This window comes from Sycon ciliatum, chromosome 3, assembly GCF_964019385.1.
Source record: "Sycon ciliatum chromosome 3, ocSycCili1.1, whole genome shotgun sequence".
Lineage (NCBI taxonomy): Eukaryota > Metazoa > Porifera > Calcarea > Leucosolenida > Sycettidae > Sycon > Sycon ciliatum.
Genome location: NC_088645.1, coordinates 13,933,273 through 13,953,457, shown reverse-complemented (window position 1 = coordinate 13,953,457; position 20,185 = coordinate 13,933,273). Strand labels below are relative to the sequence as shown.

Genomic DNA, 20,185 nt, shown 5'->3' with positions numbered 1-20,185 from the left:
TGTCCGTGTTCCGCAGTCTATGTGTGGCTCACAGTGCTGCTCAATGCAACCTGATCAAATGAATCAGGTTTGCGCTGCTTGTACGCGTGAATATTCCAATGTTGCGCTGCACCCGGCATGTACTGTAGCGGACACTGAAATCCATTGAGAAGTGAAGCGCCTACTGGCACTGGGCGTTGGCCTTGCAGCCGCGAGCACGGCTGGTCCGTTTTTACAGTGTGCGTGACCTGAACTACACTGTACAGAGGCATTGCATGTACACGCTAAAAGCAGCAAGGGGGCCGGCCCCGATCGGATTTCAATGTCCACGACGGCACTCGACTCGCGTGATCGTGGGTTTCATTGAGCATCACTGCGGATTACACTGTGATTCAAGTTACCATTGTTGCTCCGGAAGAAAATACTGTATACAAGAGAATAGTGCAGCTGGTGCTGGTTTCCAAGGGCGCTGGAGGTCATAATTATCACATTCTGTAACCATGTAACCATGTACATTATACTTGTAGAAACGTTAAATCATTCGGCACAGATCATCCTGCACTTCAACAAAATCGTGAAAAGCTGCATGCTTTCTGGCCAGGGATCGAAATCAAACCGGCCATTATCTGACACCAATTTTCCAGTGCACCAGATTATTGAATGCTGGAGGTTCTACTGCGCCCAAGAATTATCAGTTCTATTACATGCAGCAGGAGCATTGCAACCGCAATGCCATAGTTGAACATAATACCAGCAGACACCACTGCCTATCACATTGAGCAGGACGCACTGCCCACCGCACCTGTAGCGTTTCAAGTCCATTGCGGAAGTACACCACAAAGGAGCGCACAGTAATCTGGAGACATTCCCCTCACCTCACCGACTGTACCGCAGGAATGGAAGGTATCGAGAAAAGACAAGCCGAGAGCAGATATTGGGTTACTAGTTACTTACCACTGTAGTAAAGTGGAGATATTCCACAGAAGCTTTCGCGATAGTGAACCTACAAGTATATCTGAAAGATATTTTAACACAATCAGCCATACAGGTTACATCAAGAAGTTATGACTTTATACGGTGGCATGATATGATGTACCACAAACCACAAAATTAATGATTACTAGAACATACATATACTTGGGTGGACACATCCAATTTTACTCAATTACTTTCTACAGATGAAGCTACAGGATGCCTCAAAATTACTAAAAGTTCTCAAAAACATTACATTCGCCAAATTCAGTTGTCGTCCGCATGCCTGCTACCTGAAATCGAAAACTTAACACGCTTCAAAGACTTCCTTTTTACACTTGGTCACCATAATCATGAACGTTTTCAGTTTTCAGCGCTTCAACACCACAGATTTTAGTCTATCAAATTCACATTAATTTTTGCTGAGGCCATGCTATGGATAGAGGCATGTTTGTAGCAATACCGTGTTCTACTCTTAGTAGAAATGAACTCTGAAAAGCAGGATTTTTACAATGTATCTTCATTTATTTCACATCGATACCAAACAGGTATGGCTGTCCAATATTAATATCCAATTCCTGCAATCTGAATCAGTGCAAAGCACTGAAGGAATAGATGGAGTTGGGATGCAATGGAACAATCTACCCAAGGAATAAGGCATCCGTCGAAGGCGAGATAATACACTCACCAGATAAGAATTAGGGGCGAACTTCCCACTGCACAGGATGTTTCCTCAAGGACATCGCGCTAGACACCTCAACTGGTTGCTAGCCTAGTTTCACCATGCACACTAGGCCTCTGCAAACCATCGAACTCTCAGGATCGGCCTCAGCCGCAGTGTGTAGATGGTGAGAAAAATAACCTCTCATATCCCCAGACAGCTAGAAAGCACAGACCACAGGCATAACCAGTATGGACCATGAGTGGATGTCCGTTGCATCATGCCCATGCACAGGCATGGAAGAGTTTGAATCGGGGGGGGGGGGGGGAGGAGGAGGAGACCGGACTGAGGGAAGGAGACAGACACATGAGACTACTAGTACGACCACCAAGCATCCTACCTCGTAAAAACTGTGGTCATCACGAGTAAACACTGCACGATATATCATGGTTTCACGATCAGAAACTCGCCTCGGATCTTTCACTACACAGAAAAACACAGCGGACGATAAAACAAAAGGAACGGAACGAGTCAAAAAAGCGTACGTTCTACCAAGAAGAAATACGAATGAGACCAACAGCAACATTCTTTCCTTCGTCTAGACAGTACAAGCGTGACGCTTCCAAAACACCCGCTGTCTATCGCTGACTGAAGGCAACACTGTAGATCTACATGAGGTCAGGGTCACAAAAGCCAAAGGACGACCTTGTTTCCAGATCTTTGTGAGTACGTGTTCCAAATGAGCTAAAGATGCGAGAGAGTAACAGCCATGACTAAAATGTATGTAGAAAAAGTAGGCAACCGATCCCGAACAAGTTTGGCCTACAACCATCATCTTCAACTCCTCAGTAGGATGAATTCGAACTCCGCGAGTCTATACTAATAATAGTACAGGTCGCATGTCTCCCAAATAATGGGTTCCACGCATCTGTCAACTGTTTCATCATGAAATAGATTACAGCAGGAAGAATAGCATACAAAAAAAACCATATACAGGTTCTAGCACATGACAAGTACATGCCATTTTTTTACACCGATGTACATTTTGTCAATGAAGTCCAGCCATAGCTTTTTGTCCCGTGCAGTGTTGAGGCAATCCTCGAGCGTGTGTCCGAGAGGGAAGATGTCGGATTTCACCACATCAATCCACCGACCCCTCGGTCGTCCTCGTGGACGCTTGATCTTTGACGTGTCGATGGCCATGGTTACTACTTATTACATTGTATTTTACTATTACTTCGAGTAGTAACGTTCCACCGTCACCAACAAACCATCATATACCGGTATTTCACGTATTAGTCGTCGTAGATCTACTCGTTTTCTCCTCCTTCCTACTAATACTAGTAGTAGCCTACAGGAAGCGGAGAACACCATGCTACTCACTGTACCAAGAATCAGACTACCGTAAGCAAGAGTCCATAACCATGGTTGGGTCATAAAATTATTGTTTGATCGTATCGCGTACTGCATGCACTCTGCATGCACTCTGCATGCAAAGTGCACAAAAAGAAAATACCGGTAGTACTTTTACAACAAGCCATTGTCAAGAGCATCAGTTTCGCATCATAGCAAGAGGAGCGAGAGCGACGAAGACGAAGCGCAATCTTCGCAGCGGACATTCTTTTCAAAACACAGGTGGCACACACTTAGGGGCCATCCGTAATTATCGATCTTTTTCACGAAACGAAAAAGTTTAGTTATGACCCACCCCCACCCACCCCCCTGAAACGAAAAAATTAATTGACTTGAGACTTTGTGCAGAAAATGATCTTGATTGGCTGTTACACGTATACAACACATTGAGGCCACATTTTAATTTTGTGTGATTGTGCAAGTAAGTATTTAGTTACAAGTATGTTTTCTTGGAAGTCTGGTACTATACAAATGTATATTGTACTTCTTGACCATGGAAACATTTATTTTCACCTACCACAAAATGAGCACCTCTACGTACGTCTAAACACGGGAATTGTACACTTGCAAATCGTCAGAGTTCCGACATTGACATAATACTGCCAAAACAAGTCGACTTCGGAGCGGAAACAAACGCCATAGCTATCACAGACTTCAGTGGTCGTGCCTCGTTCGCAAATGAGAGCAGCATCGCCCCAGAATCGCTGTCGGAAAGCTCCGTAAGGTCGCACGCACGCCGCGCTGCGCTGCCGTCAATCAGGTACTTGCAGTACGTAGAAAGTCGATGGCCTAAATTTCCGTCTCTGGAAGACTGTCGACACGGGGATCACTCTCCATGGCTTCCCCACCATAAGCACGATCAGATTCTTCCAGGTACATTGCGACGACATCGTCTTCAGCGGCTGGCGCTCCCCATATTTGCGTGAGAGTTTACTTGGCGTGCGCCCCGCTCCGTAATTTGAAACTCTCTTGCATCGGCGGCTGGAACGAAATATTCATCTATCTGTCGTCGGTCCCAGAGTGAATGACCATGATGACTGCTTGGTCCTCGTCGGAGAAGTCATCCGAGGACGGGGACGAAAGGAACTCACTGCACTGAGTACTGAGTGGTATCAGTGCATCCGCGTGACGTACTGTCGATCTACTTCAATGTAGATCTACATCCAGTGAGCGTTGATTTTTTCCGCTTTCGATGTTTTTTCAAAACGAAACCGGTCGCTACCCACCCACCCATAAACGAAACTTTTTCGTTTCGTGAAAAAGATCGATAATTACGGATGGCCCCTTACAGAGGGCCTCAGGCAGTAAGGCAATAACGATATCCTGTCATAGACACCACTCGCAGCACCAGTGTGGCAGCGAAACGGCTGCGGTCGGGCAAGTGCAGGTATGTTCGTGATGGCAGTCTATCGGCAGTGACAACGAATTAGTCATCCTCTTCCACTTGTCGTAAAATAGCGCTCTGCCTTTGGGGATTGAGCACTCTTTTGGACAGCTTGAAACCTTTCTATTTCACTCACAGTAACACTATGATTGTACCGGTACATGTAATGAGAAGAGAGGACAGTGCTCGCAAGGAGCGCTAGACAACCTTGGCAAAGCTAGTGTGCGCTGCACTCGCTAAAATATCTACAATGTATAAGGCATAGCCATTATGCTGCTGGTGAGGCGAAGGAACAGCCATTCGTACAGAAAGGAGAAAGCAAAAATCTCGAGTGAACAACGAACAAGAAAGCATGCTGGCCTCTTCCTTGGACTGCGCCGTACATCAGCATCAGCATGGAAGTCGAAGATGAAGGCAGCTGTAAACCGTTTTAGCGCGCGTTTCCCTCCGCACCATCGGTATCACTATCACACCAGCCCAAGGTCACAATCTACCCAGGTACAGTGTTGGCAACTGTTGCTCAATGAAATCCAGTCGCGTCACTCAAATAGTTTGCGCCGTGAACAATTTCGCAGCCCAGTGTTCGCAGGTCTAGGGCTGCGCAACGCCCGGCGCATACTTGAGTGACGCGACTATCAGGTATCATGTTCGTAGGTGCGATACAGACTTCGCCCACTGCTGTCTGCTAGGAATAGGTCTCCTGGAGGAGAGTGTATGAGACCCCGAGAGTGAGACTTCGCCGTGTCTGCGACGAACTCCTTCTCACCTCCGGTAGACTTGTGAAAATGATGTTATGAGTACCGGTAGTTCGTGTGTCTAGAACTAACGAGAGCCTGTCTGTAGTGTAGGTCTACAAAGACTAGAGTATTAGTACATGTAGAGGGGACGGCTCGATACCGGGACGTTTTGACAGCCAAATTTGTATACTAGTAGACCCAAACCGATCGTCAGCGTTGATTTTCACTCGAAATATGTTTGTGGAAGGAAACTGGCATGTTGAAGTTTGCTCTGGGGCCAGAGTCAATCGAACTGAGCCACTCCTTTGTGTTGACCCATTGCCTCCAAGTTGCCCAATTTTTCGCTTCAAAAAAGTTCAAATCAGAGGTGGCTCCAAACCGGACACGTTTTAGAGTGCACTTCAAATTCACTCTGGGTCTGAAATTAGGTAATTGCTATCGCTCCACGACGGCCAGTACAGAGTAACAATAAGCCTTGTGTGTGCTTCCATTAGTTTTGATTGGTATGCGGTGCTTTATTGGCGAGAGGCGAGCCGCTGTTTACCTGCGACAAGAAGTTGATTTTTCGAAAGTCGTAAAACTCAAGTCGCAGTGCGAAGCAACACGTCAAAAACTCACCTGCTTGCTATGGCGCTTCTGGTCATCGCAGAGCCATGAAATTTTGGCTCGGAGTATAACACATCGTAGTCTCACTGAGTGCGTTCGATTATGCACGCGAATCGATTCACGAATCGATTCATGAATCGATTCGCGCTATTCACATCACCCCATGTGAATAGAGTGAATGGATTCCGAATCGATTCCAGGGCTCATGACATGAAATCGAACGACTTGATTGCATGCGAATGGATTCATGAATCGATTCAAGTGTGTAATCGAACGCACTCGCTGTGACATAATACACTGTATGTTTTCTAATCAAATACCAAGAGAGAAAGTGCATATTGAGTCCGTTCCGGTTTGCAACTGGTGTCCTATTTGAAACCGTCCCCTCTACAATGCAACTCAGTGCACGTGCAAAACTCGTATACCGTGGTATACCGGTATCACTAATTACTGGTAAGGTACTGTATAGCAGGAAATTTTCGGACGGAAATATTTTCGGACAAAGCCGAATTTCGACCTTTCGTCCGGATTTTATTTTCGTACAGTGCTGCATGCTAAATGCATGTGTTCGCAAGCAGTACCCATGTATAGTGTACATAATTTCACATGAACAAATTTTAGTACGGAATTAATTTTAGTACAAAAGAGGCCGTGTACGAAATCGTACGAAAATAAATTCCGTCCGAAAATTTCCTGCTATACAGTAATCATAATTTATTACTGAGTATAAGCAGGGAGTCGTAAAATTCCAAATTTTACGACTCCCTGGTATAAGCCAGATACATGTCATTGTAGTCAGGGAGTACAGTGCTGGAAACTGAAATCCGACCCCCTTGCCGGCGCGGCGGGCCGGCAAGGTGGTCGGATTTCAGTTGCCAGCACTGTAGTACAATTAATTAATGTACATGTACTACTCCCTGATTGTAGTCTATATCAAAAAAATCAATGCAGTCTGCCTGAGAGCCGGGATAGAAGAGGTCCGGGACAAACACCCTTCGAAGTAAATCAGACTCAGAGTCAAGGAGAGCGTGAGGCGCAAAATAAAACGCACACATGAACAAACACGCACAACACTCAACATGACCATGATGAGTCAGTGACGTAGATCTATCCTACACAGTAAAACCAAGAGTCCATAATAGGCCTTGACGGATTATGCTAATATTTCCGTGAAAGTATGCTTTTCGCATTGCTGAAAAAATTGCAGAATTATGCTATTTTTATGCTGAAAGTTATCATATTATGCCGCATTATGCTCATATACATGTATGCTGCTAATGCATAATGGTTCTGTGCAAAATAACAGGGGAATTTTTTTGTAGAGGGCGTTGTACTGTAGTAGCAAAAAGTTCAACGGGGTCAACGCACCGTCCGACCTAGCTACGACCATCACTGATTGTAGTGGACTGGACATGTTATCAAGGGAGTCGTAAACCTACAACTTCCTAGTGCATCTACTTGTACCAAGAGTACATAAACCAGAGTGTGCAACTCGGGATGGTTCCTGTGGGAGCGTAATTCGTGCACTACGTCATTTCTGACGGCATGGTAAGCCACAGGTACGGTGAAAAGTTGCATAACCAGTCGCGGTGGTGCAGTTCACTGAGTTTGTCCTGATTTCGGTTTTTTGAGACGGATAGCCTGGTGACTTTACATGTCGGTGGATGTACGCAGCGTACACAGTCACACAAAACACCGAAATCCTGAAACAGGACGTCTAAAATCAAGCAAACTTGGCTGATTTCCGGGCTATGAAACATGAAAATTTGAGCTCTACGCAAGTCGCGGCTTGGCTGATCTCATCAGGGTGACGTAGTGCACGAACTGCGCTGTTTCAGATCTGATATGCACAGTTGCACACTCTGGTTTATGTACTCTTGCTTGTACTTGTACTTGTAGAACATGTACAACTGTATGGAATTTGATGCGAACAGGCGGATTATTACAATTTTATGCGATTCGTATGCAATTTGCCTTGAATTATGCGATTATTCGATTTTGGTAGAAATTATGCGAAAAATTATGCTAGCATAATCCGTCAAGGCCTAGTCCATAACCCCCAATTTAGGGGTTATGGACTCTTGGCAAAAACCTGCAACTAACGACCACCCCTGGCCCTGGCCTTGACGGATTAGGCCTTGACGGATTATGCTAATATTTTCATGAAATTATGCTTTTCGCATTGCTGAAAAAATTGCAGAATTATGCTATTTTTATGCTAAAGGTTATCATAATTATTATGCCGCTTGCTCACATATGCTGCTAGTAATGTACATGTATATGATGGTTCTGTGGAAAATAACAGGAGATTTTTTTGTAGAGGGCGTTGTTCTGTAGTAGCAAAAGTTCAACGGGGTCAACGCACCGTCCGACCTAGCTACGACCGTCACTGATTGTAGTGGACTGGACATGTTATCAAGGGAGTCATAAACCTACGACTTCCTGGTGCATCTACTTGTACTTGTACTTGTAGAACATGTACGACTGTATGGAATTTGATGCGAACAGGTGGATTATTCCAATTTATGCGATTCGTATGCAATTTGCCTCGAATTATGCGATTATTCGATTTTGGTAGGAATTATGCGAAAAATTATGCTAGCATAATCCGTCAAGGCCTGGGGTGGTCGTTGCCTCGTTGGTTTTACTCAGGTAGTCGGAAAATACCGGTATTTTACGACTCCCTGGTTTTACTGTACTGCATCATCGTCTGCATGCATGCCATGCATGTCCAGACTCTGTATACTGTAAATATACAAAATAATTTCGGCGTTGCAAAATTTCGGCACTTCACGATTTTTGACATTTCGGCGGCGATTTATTTTCGGCGTGGGGTAGAGGACATGGTATTGCGACAGATGCTGTGAAAAATTTCATCGGCGTTTTAATTTAGGCGTTTTGGGTCGGTGCCGAATATAGCCGAAATTAAATAGCTGCCGAAAATTTGTATATTTACAGTAATCATTACTGTATCTGATGATTCGTTTTATGTAATTGTGTTGATTCTTCTGGTTGATAAATATGGTGGTAAAGACGCACCTGGCAATATGGCGGTAAACACACGCCTGCCCACGCACGCTCTCTAAGCTGCAAAGTTCTAGCACGGAGCTCTCATTCTCACCACCACCATCACTGGTTCGCGCCTGGCGCCTAGTCGATGCATGGTTGGCGGTAACCGACATAGCAGGCTGGTACATCAAGTAGTGCATGGCACATAGAAGATTACACAGCAACGACATAGCTCGATTGCGACGTATGTTTCGTCCCTGCTGGACTCATCAGGCAACTAGTCTTCTTCTTGGATGTCTTCATACGGAGCTTGACTCGGGAGAATGAAGTTGAAGACACCACTGCAGCTGTACTTCAGGTTGATAAATATGGTGGTAAAGACACACCTGGCAATATGGCGGTAAACACACGCCTGCCCACACACGCTCTCATAAGTACAGCTGCAGTGGTGTCTTCAACTTACAAAATGTGCACAGCTGTAGTTCTAGTAGTAGCAGAAGTGGGTTGCGCATATACATCAATAAACAAAGGGGTGTTGACGTCAGATCAAGGGGGCCTAGTAGAACGCACAATGTCCTTCTGCGAACCCATCGAAATCCGAGATTGATTTTACGCAATATTTCGCGTTTGGAAACATTTGTCCGCGGGTACCGGGCGCGGGCTGAGAAAAAGTCGTCTTCAAAAGGTTCTTTTGCGAGAATCCGCGATATGCGCATTGAAACAAAATGGCGTCACGATTTATTGAAAGTGGTATAGTTGGTACGAGGGTTCAAAACCATTAATTTTGAACTCCAAAGTGTTCGTCTTCTTTTTGACATGCTCACAACAGCTCGCAACAAAGAAAAGCTAAGGACTATGGAAAGAGAGCATGCCAAAGAAGATGAAGGCTATACATGTACTTGTAGTTCAAATGGTTTTGAACACCTGTACTGTACAACCAACTATGCCACTTTCAATAAATCGTGACGCCATTGGGTTTTAACACGCATGTGGCAGATTCTCGCAAAATAAACTTTTGAAGACGTCTTTTTTCTCGCAAAAAAACCTTCTCCAGGTCACGCACGACCGGCCCGCGGCCCGCGCCCGGTACACGCGGGATTTAATGTTTTTCAATCGTGAAATTTTGCCCGAAATACCCAGATTTCGATGAGGGCGTAGAAGTACAATCATGTACTTATATGACTGTAGTCGTTGTTGATTTGACAGCATGCATGAAACAAGTTCTAAGGCGGAGAACACCGTCTTCGGAAACAGTGACCTTACAACAACCATCTAACACCATGACTGTACTAATAGTACTAAGCTCCCTTAATTAATCTGACGTGAATACCCCGTTGTTTATCGATGTGAATTAAGCTGTCGAAGTGCCTACGTCACGCTGCCTGAAAACTCGTAGTTACACGTGGTTACAATAGTATTATTACAAGGCCAAGTGGTGACAAACAAAAGTCGCGTTACCTGCGATTGTGGTGTTTCCCGTGGTAACAGCATCACTTTGACTGGGGCGCTCTGGTGCAAGATCGCGATTTCAAATTTTGTTATACTTCAAGAAGTTTCGCCTTCGGTCTAAAGCCATCTTGCAGTGTTTTCTTGCTGAGTGTTTACCAGCACTTGAGAGATACGAGTTTTGATTTTCGCTTGCCGCTGGACAAGGAAACGAGCCCCGAGTTGGTTGGTCTCAGAGCGAAAAGAAATCAGCAATCGTTGCGATGGAAATAACGGAGACCGTGACCCATCATTGTTTCTTGGCCGGCTACTACATGTACATGTACATGTACATTTAAAGCCGAACGACAGTACAGGCACAGCAGTGGCCAAGCAAAAAAATCAGCTACGCTTCTCCTTCTCTATAAAGCGAAAAATACAAGCTCGGCTACAAGTAGCAGTTTAATTTATTGTTTGAAATAAAATTAATAATCTTGCTCGCGCGCTCCTCAGCGGTCAAAATGATGCTGTAGCTGTGTTCACTGCATGCTGCTGGCACTAGAACGTACTAGAAACACATCAAGCGCAGGTACTAGGGGACTCGACTTTCGTTTGTCATCACTTGGCACTTGGCGGGCCAAGTAACTACGCATTGTCAAGAAGCTGTGACGTCAAACTTCAAAGGCCTATGGGGAACCCACTTATAGTTATACTTGTTATACAGCACGCGGCTACCACGCGTTGGTACATCTAATACCGAGCACCTTACGAAAAAACTAGAGTAGCTGTGACGTCACTCTCTTTATTCTCGTGAGATGTGTACTTGTTTTGCAGTTTGTTTGGTTTATTTGAATTCGCACAGTAACCGTGGACTTCAGCTATTCTCTCCTCCCTCTTCTGAATTTGACTCCCCGCTGGCCTCCTCTCCTCCCATCCCCTTACATTGTATTGGGCCTCCGCAGCTTAACCCCCCCCCCCCCCACGACCACCACTCCACGCACACACAACATTGTCACATAGCACAACTCAACCATTCGCTACCCTGTTATTGAGCACTCCTGCTCGTTTGTCACGTGACTGAACACCCTAGCAGTGTTCTCTATGCGCTGAGCCCGCGCCGCTGGCCCCGGTCAATCGACTGGATATCCATGTCCGCTACAGTAGTACTTGAGTGAGTACGAGGATTAAAGGGGAAGTATACCCTAAAATCAAATTTTCACCAGTTGTAGTCTTCTGGGTGCTGAGTCGAATGGTCTTGGTCCGAGGAAGCTGCGACGCTCCCTTCCTACTTGAATCCCAATCGAACTCGCGCACTTCCACCGAAACTGGGTGACTGCGCCCTACTAGATGGGGATTTGTATGCAAAATGTCACTAAAAGCGCCATTTCGTTCTTATAAAAGCACGGATGACCGCGATTGGCCCATATGTTGTAGTCTTTTGGACGCTGAGTCGACTGGTTTTGGTCCGAAAAGGCTGCGATGCAGCGTTCCTCCTATATTCCCAATCGAACATGGTTGAACAAGCGGTCACGTGCTCCTGGGTGCCCAAATCACCTGGTCACCGCGCCAGCAGGCGACAACTTTCACACCAAGGTTCAACTCGAGTTCAACTCGAGTGACAGGACTGCACCCAAAAAAGGTCAAACAGGCTAGTAAGTTGTACCCTGCAGGCACGGTGACCAGCTGACTGGTGTACGCAGGAGCACGTGACCGCTTGTTCAACCATGTTCGATTGGGAATAAAGGAGGAACGCTGCATCGCAGCCTTTTCGGACCAAAACCAGTTGACTCAGCGTCCAAAAGACTACAACATATGGGCCAATCGCGGTCATCCGTGCTTTTATAAGAACGAAATGGCGCTTTTAGTGACATTTTGCATACAAATCCCCATCTAGTAGGGCGCAGTCACCCAGTTTCGGTGGAAGTGCGCGAGTTCGATTGGGATTCAAGTAGGAAGGGAGCGTCTCAGCTTCCTCGGACCAAGACCATTCGACTCAGCACCCCGAAGACTACAACTGGTGAAAATTTGATTTTAGGGTATACTTCCCCTTTAACTATAGCTGCTAGTATAAGGGCCCTTACACACTACGTACATGTAAAACGCAACTAACTTGAGCATACGTTGCGTATGCGCCAGCCTGATCAAGTGCAGTTGCACACTGACAGGTGATCTGCTTTTTACGTACATGACTGTACTGATGTAGTGCAGTTCGGATGAAATGTTCTGCTCTCAGAACGAGTGCTGTGTGTGCTTCTTCGATTTCGTTCTGCATCTTGTGTTGGAGCCATGCCCATGGAGCTCAGGTTGACTCCGGCAAGGAGAAAGCGGCGACGTAAAATTGTTGCCGCCATGATATTGCAGGACCTACAGAAGCTAGTGAAGTCGTCTGATGGCGGTCCTGTTCTTGATATTTTCTAGATGACTGATCGCAGTTGCTCAAATTTCATGGTCACGACGATGCTCAGCATGCTGTTGCGGAATGGTACCGTCAAATACAGAATTGGTCGCAACTTGTGGACAGCTCACCCTGAGAACGAGTTTGGAACGCCTTGTTTTTTGATATATCGCCCACAGCTCCATGAGCTTCGCCTCCATTTCTTCTGTGCACTGGATTTTCGGCATCGTGTCGCGCTCAGCAATCAAACAAGATCGAGTCTACTACGGCTTGAACAACACGAGTTCAGGTACGAGAATTTCAGAAGCAGGCGAAAAGTCCAATGGACAGCTGAAATTGAAACACGGAAATCCACACAGCACCAAACAGCAAAAACACCAACAAGAAGTTGAAGTCCGAAAGCGCGGGAAGGCATAAAAGCTAAAAAGCTAAAAAGCAGCCTTCTACACCCGTCCGAGATCTGAGTAAAACGTTTACGCAACTTTTTAGATTTCGTGCCATATGACGTCAGTCGACATGGCAACTTTTACAGGAACGCAACAAAAAAGCGGTTTTCTACGTAGTGTGTAAGGGCCCTAAGTGGGTTCCCCACAGGCCGTTCACGTTTGACGTGATTGATTTTATTTGGATTCGCGAGACCAAACCGTTTGGTCAAGTACTACTCAAGTACTACTGTAGCGGACATGGATATCCAGTCGATTGACCGGGGCCAGCGGCGCGGGCTCAGCGCATAGAGAACACTGTCACTGCGTGCAGTGCACAAGTAACTCTGATGCTAGTCATGCACGCTGCATGCAGCGCGCTAGCGCGCTTGCATGCGTGTACCGCTTATCCAGGGCTGCATAGCCAGCGCTCTGGGACCGCTAGACGTGCGACCATAATATGTCCACGACAGTAGTAGTAGGGTATAAAAAGCTAGTCATTTCACTGTCACTGTCATTTTGCAAGACATTCTAGACGAAGACGCTTCGAGTTTTGTGTCTCGTGGCTCTGGTGGCATGTCATTGAGGTTGCCTGACCTGGTTCAATTTTTGTTTCGTCCATCTGAATCAAACATTATCAAAATCCTCAGTGGTAGTATTCAGACGTTTTCGGATTCTGCGATTCTTCTCTAGAACTGTGAGCGATCTTACTGGTGGGCTCAACTGAACCGTGCACAACTCCTCTCTCAGCTGAAGTTTCAAACATGGCGGGAAAGGAGCCTCGTGTTTCTGGCAAACAGATGGAGCAGTGGTCAAGGTACGTTAATGCATAAGTATGATCACTTGTTCTACAGAAAACCAAATCTCTGCTACAGTCATGTAGTTATAGGAGTCAGGCTTTGTATGAAAGGCAGCTTTCAAGGTGAAGTTAGATTGGCAATGATCTTACCTGATTTGAATTTCCTAATTTCCTATTTTCTATCCATTTACTATTCATCCAATCTATTTTACAAGTAATTTTACATCCCAAATCAAATAGGCAAGTATGCACATAGCAAGCAATCGCGGGTTATCACCTAGACATAATAATAATCTGCATAACGGTAAATGTAACTTAGTTTAGAATGGAACTTTTGCTCAGCGTCACCCTTTTAACCAGGCCGTAACGGGGTCGGCCAAAGGAATCCTAGAGAAAGAGACTCCTCCTCTCCACTGCTCAACCAGGATGCCGACATAGGTCCGAAAATAGACAACTAAAGGGTACGCAAGAAAACCTTACGGCCAAGGCTGCGCAGACTTTGGCCTACTAGTATAAGTACATTCAAAATTTACGAGGAGCACACAAAAAATCTCCATTGAAACCTAGGCAACCTGCGCAGTTCCAAACTGGAAAGAAGAAACACTGGTGGTAGGAATTCACACCGGCGCAGTGAACCAGTTCCAGTCTTCTATATCGAAGTTTACCGCGCCTAGTGTAATCCAGCGAAAACAACACAGCCTCAACCGAATGTTGCCTTTGTTTCATGAGCGCCAAAGACAGAAGTAATCTGTGCAAAAAGATTGTGCTCTTATGGAGGTACCTAAGTATACATACATACATACATAAACACAAACATACATACAAACATACTTTAGTACATACATACATACTTGCATACATACATCGTGATCTTGATCCTGCTGCCAAGTCTCGCTACATACACACATACATACAAGAAACAGACCTAGATACACCCACTCTTATGTTGTAACCCATCCACCCAGTGATACATATGCTGTTTTGTCTTCGTTATTTCTTCCATTTGGTTTCTATATGTCTGGTTCACACAGGATTCAGCGGAATATCCGATGTAGTATCATCGAAGAGGATCGATTCGGTCGCACAGGAGCAACCCTGAGGTCGTCAATTAACATCATTGGTGGACTTGATATTTCGTTCAGCAGCAACGACAACCAGACGGCCGTGGCTGCGCTATCGCTATATAACTACGGTACCATGCAACACATGCATACATTTAAGATTCCCGTCAAAATAACCGTACCATACAAATCCGGCTTTTTGGCGTATCGAGAAGTCGAGCATTATGTCACGTTGCTGGAGACACTTAAGAAGGAACACCCCCAGTGGAAGCCACAGGTGCTTTTGGTGGATGGCAATGGAATTTTGCACCACAGAGGCTGTGGTTCAGCCAGCCATCTAGGAGTTGTGGCTGACGTGCCCACCATTGGTGTAGCCAAAAAACTTCTTATTCCAGCGGTTCAAGCCCGAAGTGAGCGACAATTCCGAGAAGTAAGTGAAGAGTTCTCTATGTTCTTGCCCTGGAACATTCGTTAGGAATACTCGCATCTACTTCTTTATCTTTGCCGTGATGATGCCCAATTCGCACAGTATTGGCTGTAATTCATTATTATTCCTGTCGTGCAACTGAGCGAAATTTTCGTAGATGGAGGGGATAGCAAGTGAAAAGTACTTAGCTTAGGATTTGGTCCTAGTGATAATCATCTGTCCCTGTTGAAAGTTTAACACTTGCGTCTTTTTGACCCATTTGGCATCCGCAGGACAATATCAAACACCTTTGCCAAAACAGAGGCACGGCTCCAGTGATTGGAAAGGGCAAGACCGGCATCATTGGAGTAGCCAGCGTCAACAAAGGTGGATCAACACCCGTCTATATTTCAGTGGGCCACAGAGTGTCTCTGAATACTGCAGTTAGAATAGTCCAGCAGTGCTATCGAGGCAATTGTAGAATTCCAGCTCCTATAGACAGTGCTGATCAAGAATCCCGGCAACAGATTGGTGCAAGAACGAGAGATACTCGCCCGCGTGTGAATGCCAAGCCTAGAGATCGCAACAGTTACCACGGACCAGTGCAGCAGGTCGACATGGACACGTCTGGCGGCAAGGATTCCACGACTTCCACCACACATGACGTTCAGCAGGAGACTCCGAATACAGCTCCACTGAAGGCACAGCCATCAGATAACGCCCAAGGGACTCCTGGTTTCCCTGCTCGTCTACGTGGCAAAGCAGCTCACAACTCCCCAGACGACGAGGGCTTCACCTCGGCTACTGGAAAACATACATTCAAGCCCAAGCCATCAGCTAACGCCCAAGGGACTCCGTGTTTCCCTGCTCGTCTACGTGGCAAAGCAGCTCACACCTCCTCAGACGACAAGGGCTTCACCTCGGCTACTGGAAAACATACATTCAAGCCCAAGGCATCCCCGTCAGTGCAACACATCACCCGATCCACAGGTAACATGGGCTACGGAAGCATCAGCCACCAAGAGGGAGAGGCATTTGGAACGCATTGCAGCTACCCGCAGAGGAAGCGCTAGTGCAATCAAGGTAATTAATGGCTTAAGTTGTGTTTGCACCCTCATTACTCACCATTATGTATCATACAAGTTGCCAACTATACCAACAGGACACCCGTGGAAACCCTAATGAAATCCCATTTCATCCTAGCTCACAGCCCTCTAATTACTCCCTTTTATCGAACATCCACATAAATCCTAGCATCGCATCAGAGTCTGTCACACGATAAACTGCTGGAACTGTAAAGATAGGCTTCATTAGTTCATTCAGCCTTCGACATAAGATACACCACATCACTACCCCTCTCGAGGAACGCATTGGGAAATCCTGCGCGGTTACGTAGATACATTCTACGTAGATCGAAGTCAGAGCACGTCGAGAAACGCATCTTCTAGCTTGTATATACCGATATTAAGACGAACCTGTGTCATACATGTACTGGCCTCTAGTGCGTCGCCAAAGACAGTAAGAGCCTGAGGAGGCATACTGGTGTTCGAGGATGTATTGCTTTTCGAAGAAACTCAATTTCCATTGAATGTGTGAATTGTGAACTGTAATGTCTGGCCCAATACAACATGTACATCGTTGATGTTGAAATATTTCGCAGCGTGTATAATAATCACCTGTGGTTCACATGGTGTAGCCTCGTGCTCTCGAGTGTCCCTGGGTATCACTGACCATGCTTGGTCATTTTCTATTCTCTGCTTCAGCAAAAACTGGATGCTGCCACCCGGGATTCGTCTTCGAACAGCGACCCTGATGAGGTTCCTGTCGCTATGGGCAAGCGGAAGGCTACCCAAGCAACGCCAACCAGGGATAACCTTGATGATTATGTTCTTCTACACTTTGTCATGTGATAATTGTCAACTCGCTTGCTAGCCTTCCTACTTTGTTGTATCCCATTTATTTTAGTATTCCTGATGTGTGTCCATACCCCTGCTTGATGATTTAACTCCAGTTTCTTTCATTGGCTACCTTTAATTCCGTACTCCACTGATGATAGGGACAGAAGATATATTTCTCGCCGGCCGAGCGGAGCGAGTGAGGTTAGAAATGATTTCTCGCGCAACAAAATTATTTTTCTTCCGAATATGGAATCTGGTGTTTTCTCTTTTTGTTGCTGTTCTTTTTGCCTGACTTCTTCAGTCAGTTTTTTATGTCTCACCAGTGTCCCCACCCTCCCACGTTTCATGTCTGCCCGTCTTTTTCCCTTTCTTTCTTGGCTGTAAATATGTTGTGCCAGTTTAATGCTGCCATATTACCACTTGGGGTTATACACCCGGTCTTTTCCCTCATTCGTGCGTTCGTCGGCGCGAGGGTTTTTTCCCGGCTGGCTCGGTCCAGAGAAATTAATCTGACGGTCCCAAGTGGTGCAATGCAATCACTTTTCCTCCGAGGGTCTGTCTCCCTGTTGTTGCTCCTAGTTTCGTCTGCATTCCGGTTCACATCTGGCTACGGCCTACTACCCTCACTCTGTGTGCTCTCCTGCCTCTGTGGTCTGGGTCCATGTCCTTATGTCGATGTATGTGGAGCGAGAACATCGGTTCTGGATTATAATATTCCTGATACACTACTACTAGGATAAACATACATATCGAACAGGAAACTTACCTGTGGTTGCGTGATGTATGCAGCCTTCATTTTATTTACAGCTCTATTAAAGTTATTAACTCCTCGAGGGTTGTTAAAACCGAAAATGAATAGAAAATATGAAGTTCAAATCAGGTTCCAGATCCGTGACTGTCTCAAGTCGCCTTGTATGCTTTCGTACATGTCTAGTCTTACCCTTACAATTGGTAGAGGTTTGGTTTTCTGTAGAACAAGAGGTCAAACCGACATGTATGCATAACCGTACCTTGACCAGCGCTTTATCTGTTTGCCACAAATATGGCGCTTGTTTGACGCCTTGCTTGAAACTTCGGCTGTTGGAGGAATTTTGCACACCTTAGTTGATCTCACATGGATGCAGCTAATGGGATTTCGGTCTTTGACCACTTGGTGGTGGGTCTGATCTACTCACCTCCCACCGTTTAGGCGCTGCATCTGCGCCTTTGATCCTAGAGGGTGGTGGCGTTCCCACGGCGGATGCGGAAAACTCGGCTTCCAGCCGAGTCTCACGCGAACCGTGAAATTTATTTTTAGTTGATCTCACCAGTACAGACTGTATATTGCCGAAATCCATAGTCTATTGCCAGTGAAAAGCACTAATTATTCCAGAGAACAATGTCTTAGAACTCAGCCATCTGAATTCTCCACCGAGCAAAAAAACGCGTTACATGTATACATTGTTTGTTTGTTTGAAGTTTTATTTTACATCGCAAACCAAACGGGCATTGATGCCCAATATTATGATGGCGATAGAATAAAAAGTGTGGCTCGATAAAGCTGCACTTGAGAAAATGGGAAAATAGTCAATAGGAAGTATTTGTACCGGTAATTACAAGTCAAAATCGAACGAAGTAACAATCAGAGAGAAATAGCAAGATGAGGTCCTATGCCAGAGGGAGGTGCTATTTGGCCATATTAACCGTAGAAAAACACTTTCAGCAATCCTTTAAACGAGGTTGGACGACGAGTGGACGTGAGTTCCTGTGGCAGGGTGTTCCAAAGCTTCACGGCAGAAACCAATGGTCGGCTGTCGCCAGATGTTCGCCGAGTTAGTGGAACAACGTATTTGCAATTGTCATTGCCACGGGTGTTACTGGGAGGTTGGAGGGCTACTCTATCTTTCAGAAGAGGGCTGATGCTGCTGGTGTGGACTAAGTGCATAAGCAAACGCAGTTTGCATTTGGCACGTTCAATTGCAGGGGTCAGTGCAAGGCGAGTGTATATGAGTGGTATGGGACGGGAAGGGCAGATTGGCTACGCAGCGAACACATCGCTTGTCGAGGACAGTGAGCTGGTGCCGCTGCTGAGCCTTAAGTGCTGAGAAGAACGCGTTTGATCCATTAAGCATGTCAGGAAGTATAAGGGCAGAATAGAAGAGGAGTGACTGGCGTTCAGATAGCGACGGGCGGATGGTTCTCAGGGTGGTTAGCTTGTGCGAAGTTTTACGTACTATGCTGGAGACCTGCGCGTCCCACCGAAGACAGGAATCGAAAGCGAACAGTGGTGGTCTGGGTGAGAGGCGTCCCGTTGCAGTTAAGGGGGCAGCCTACCCATAAATTTCATATGGCATTCAATTGACCGTAACTTTGGTGTTTCTCAATGGATTTGAGTGAAATTTTGATCACACACTCCTGCCACTATGCTGGCCCTCAGGACATGATTTACAAGTTCTTGCGCCTCACTGACAGGCTTTCCAGGCCGGAAAACTCAAATTTCCGGCATAGTGCCACGCTGTGCGAGCCACCCACGAGCCAAACAAATGCATTTTCAATTTTTTCACATTTTCGTGCTCATTCTGTTCGTGCGCGGGACTCAAACCTAGTACAAGTCCAGAAGCAGCCATGGGTGATAGGGTAGGGCCCCTCAACGAGGCCCTGGAATCTGTCACAACGGAACGAGTGGGCGTTCTCTCACACACTCCCACAGACCAAAGTCAATTTTTGAATTTTTTTAGGTTTAGGGTGTGCTTGCTACGAGGTCGTAAATTTGATACAACATCCAGTGCTGGGACCTCCACAGCAAGGAATTTCCACAGCGCTGCACACCAAATCCAGGATACCCTCAGAAACCGGCAAAGACTTCCACTCACGTTTCACGACTGCCTAGTACTGAATCCTACCTGACTTCTTGACACGACTCAAACTTGCCAAAGTCACTAAATCAACGTCAACGACAATAATCAAGCCACATATCTGCAACGTCACGAGGGTGCTGGCAAAAGTCCTGCTGCACGGCGGCGGGCTTCGCCCGCCGCC

The 20,185-nt window shown here is 46.0% G+C and overlaps 1 protein-coding gene across 1 annotated transcript; it reads left to right on the top strand.

The window, feature by feature from the left end:
* Positions 1-14,322: 14,322 nt before the first annotated feature.
* On the top strand, positions 14,323-18,993 carry LOC135811491 (endonuclease V-like). The gene is made up of 3 exons (XM_065324729.1): positions 14,323-15,293; positions 15,563-16,352; positions 17,033-18,993. Exons 1-2 carry the CDS (start codon positions 14,817-14,819, stop codon positions 16,340-16,342), a joined length of 1,257 nt encoding a protein of 418 aa, XP_065180801.1. The 5' UTR covers positions 14,323-14,816; the 3' UTR covers positions 16,343-16,352; positions 17,033-18,993.
* The last annotated feature ends 1,192 nt before the right edge of the window (positions 18,994-20,185 follow it).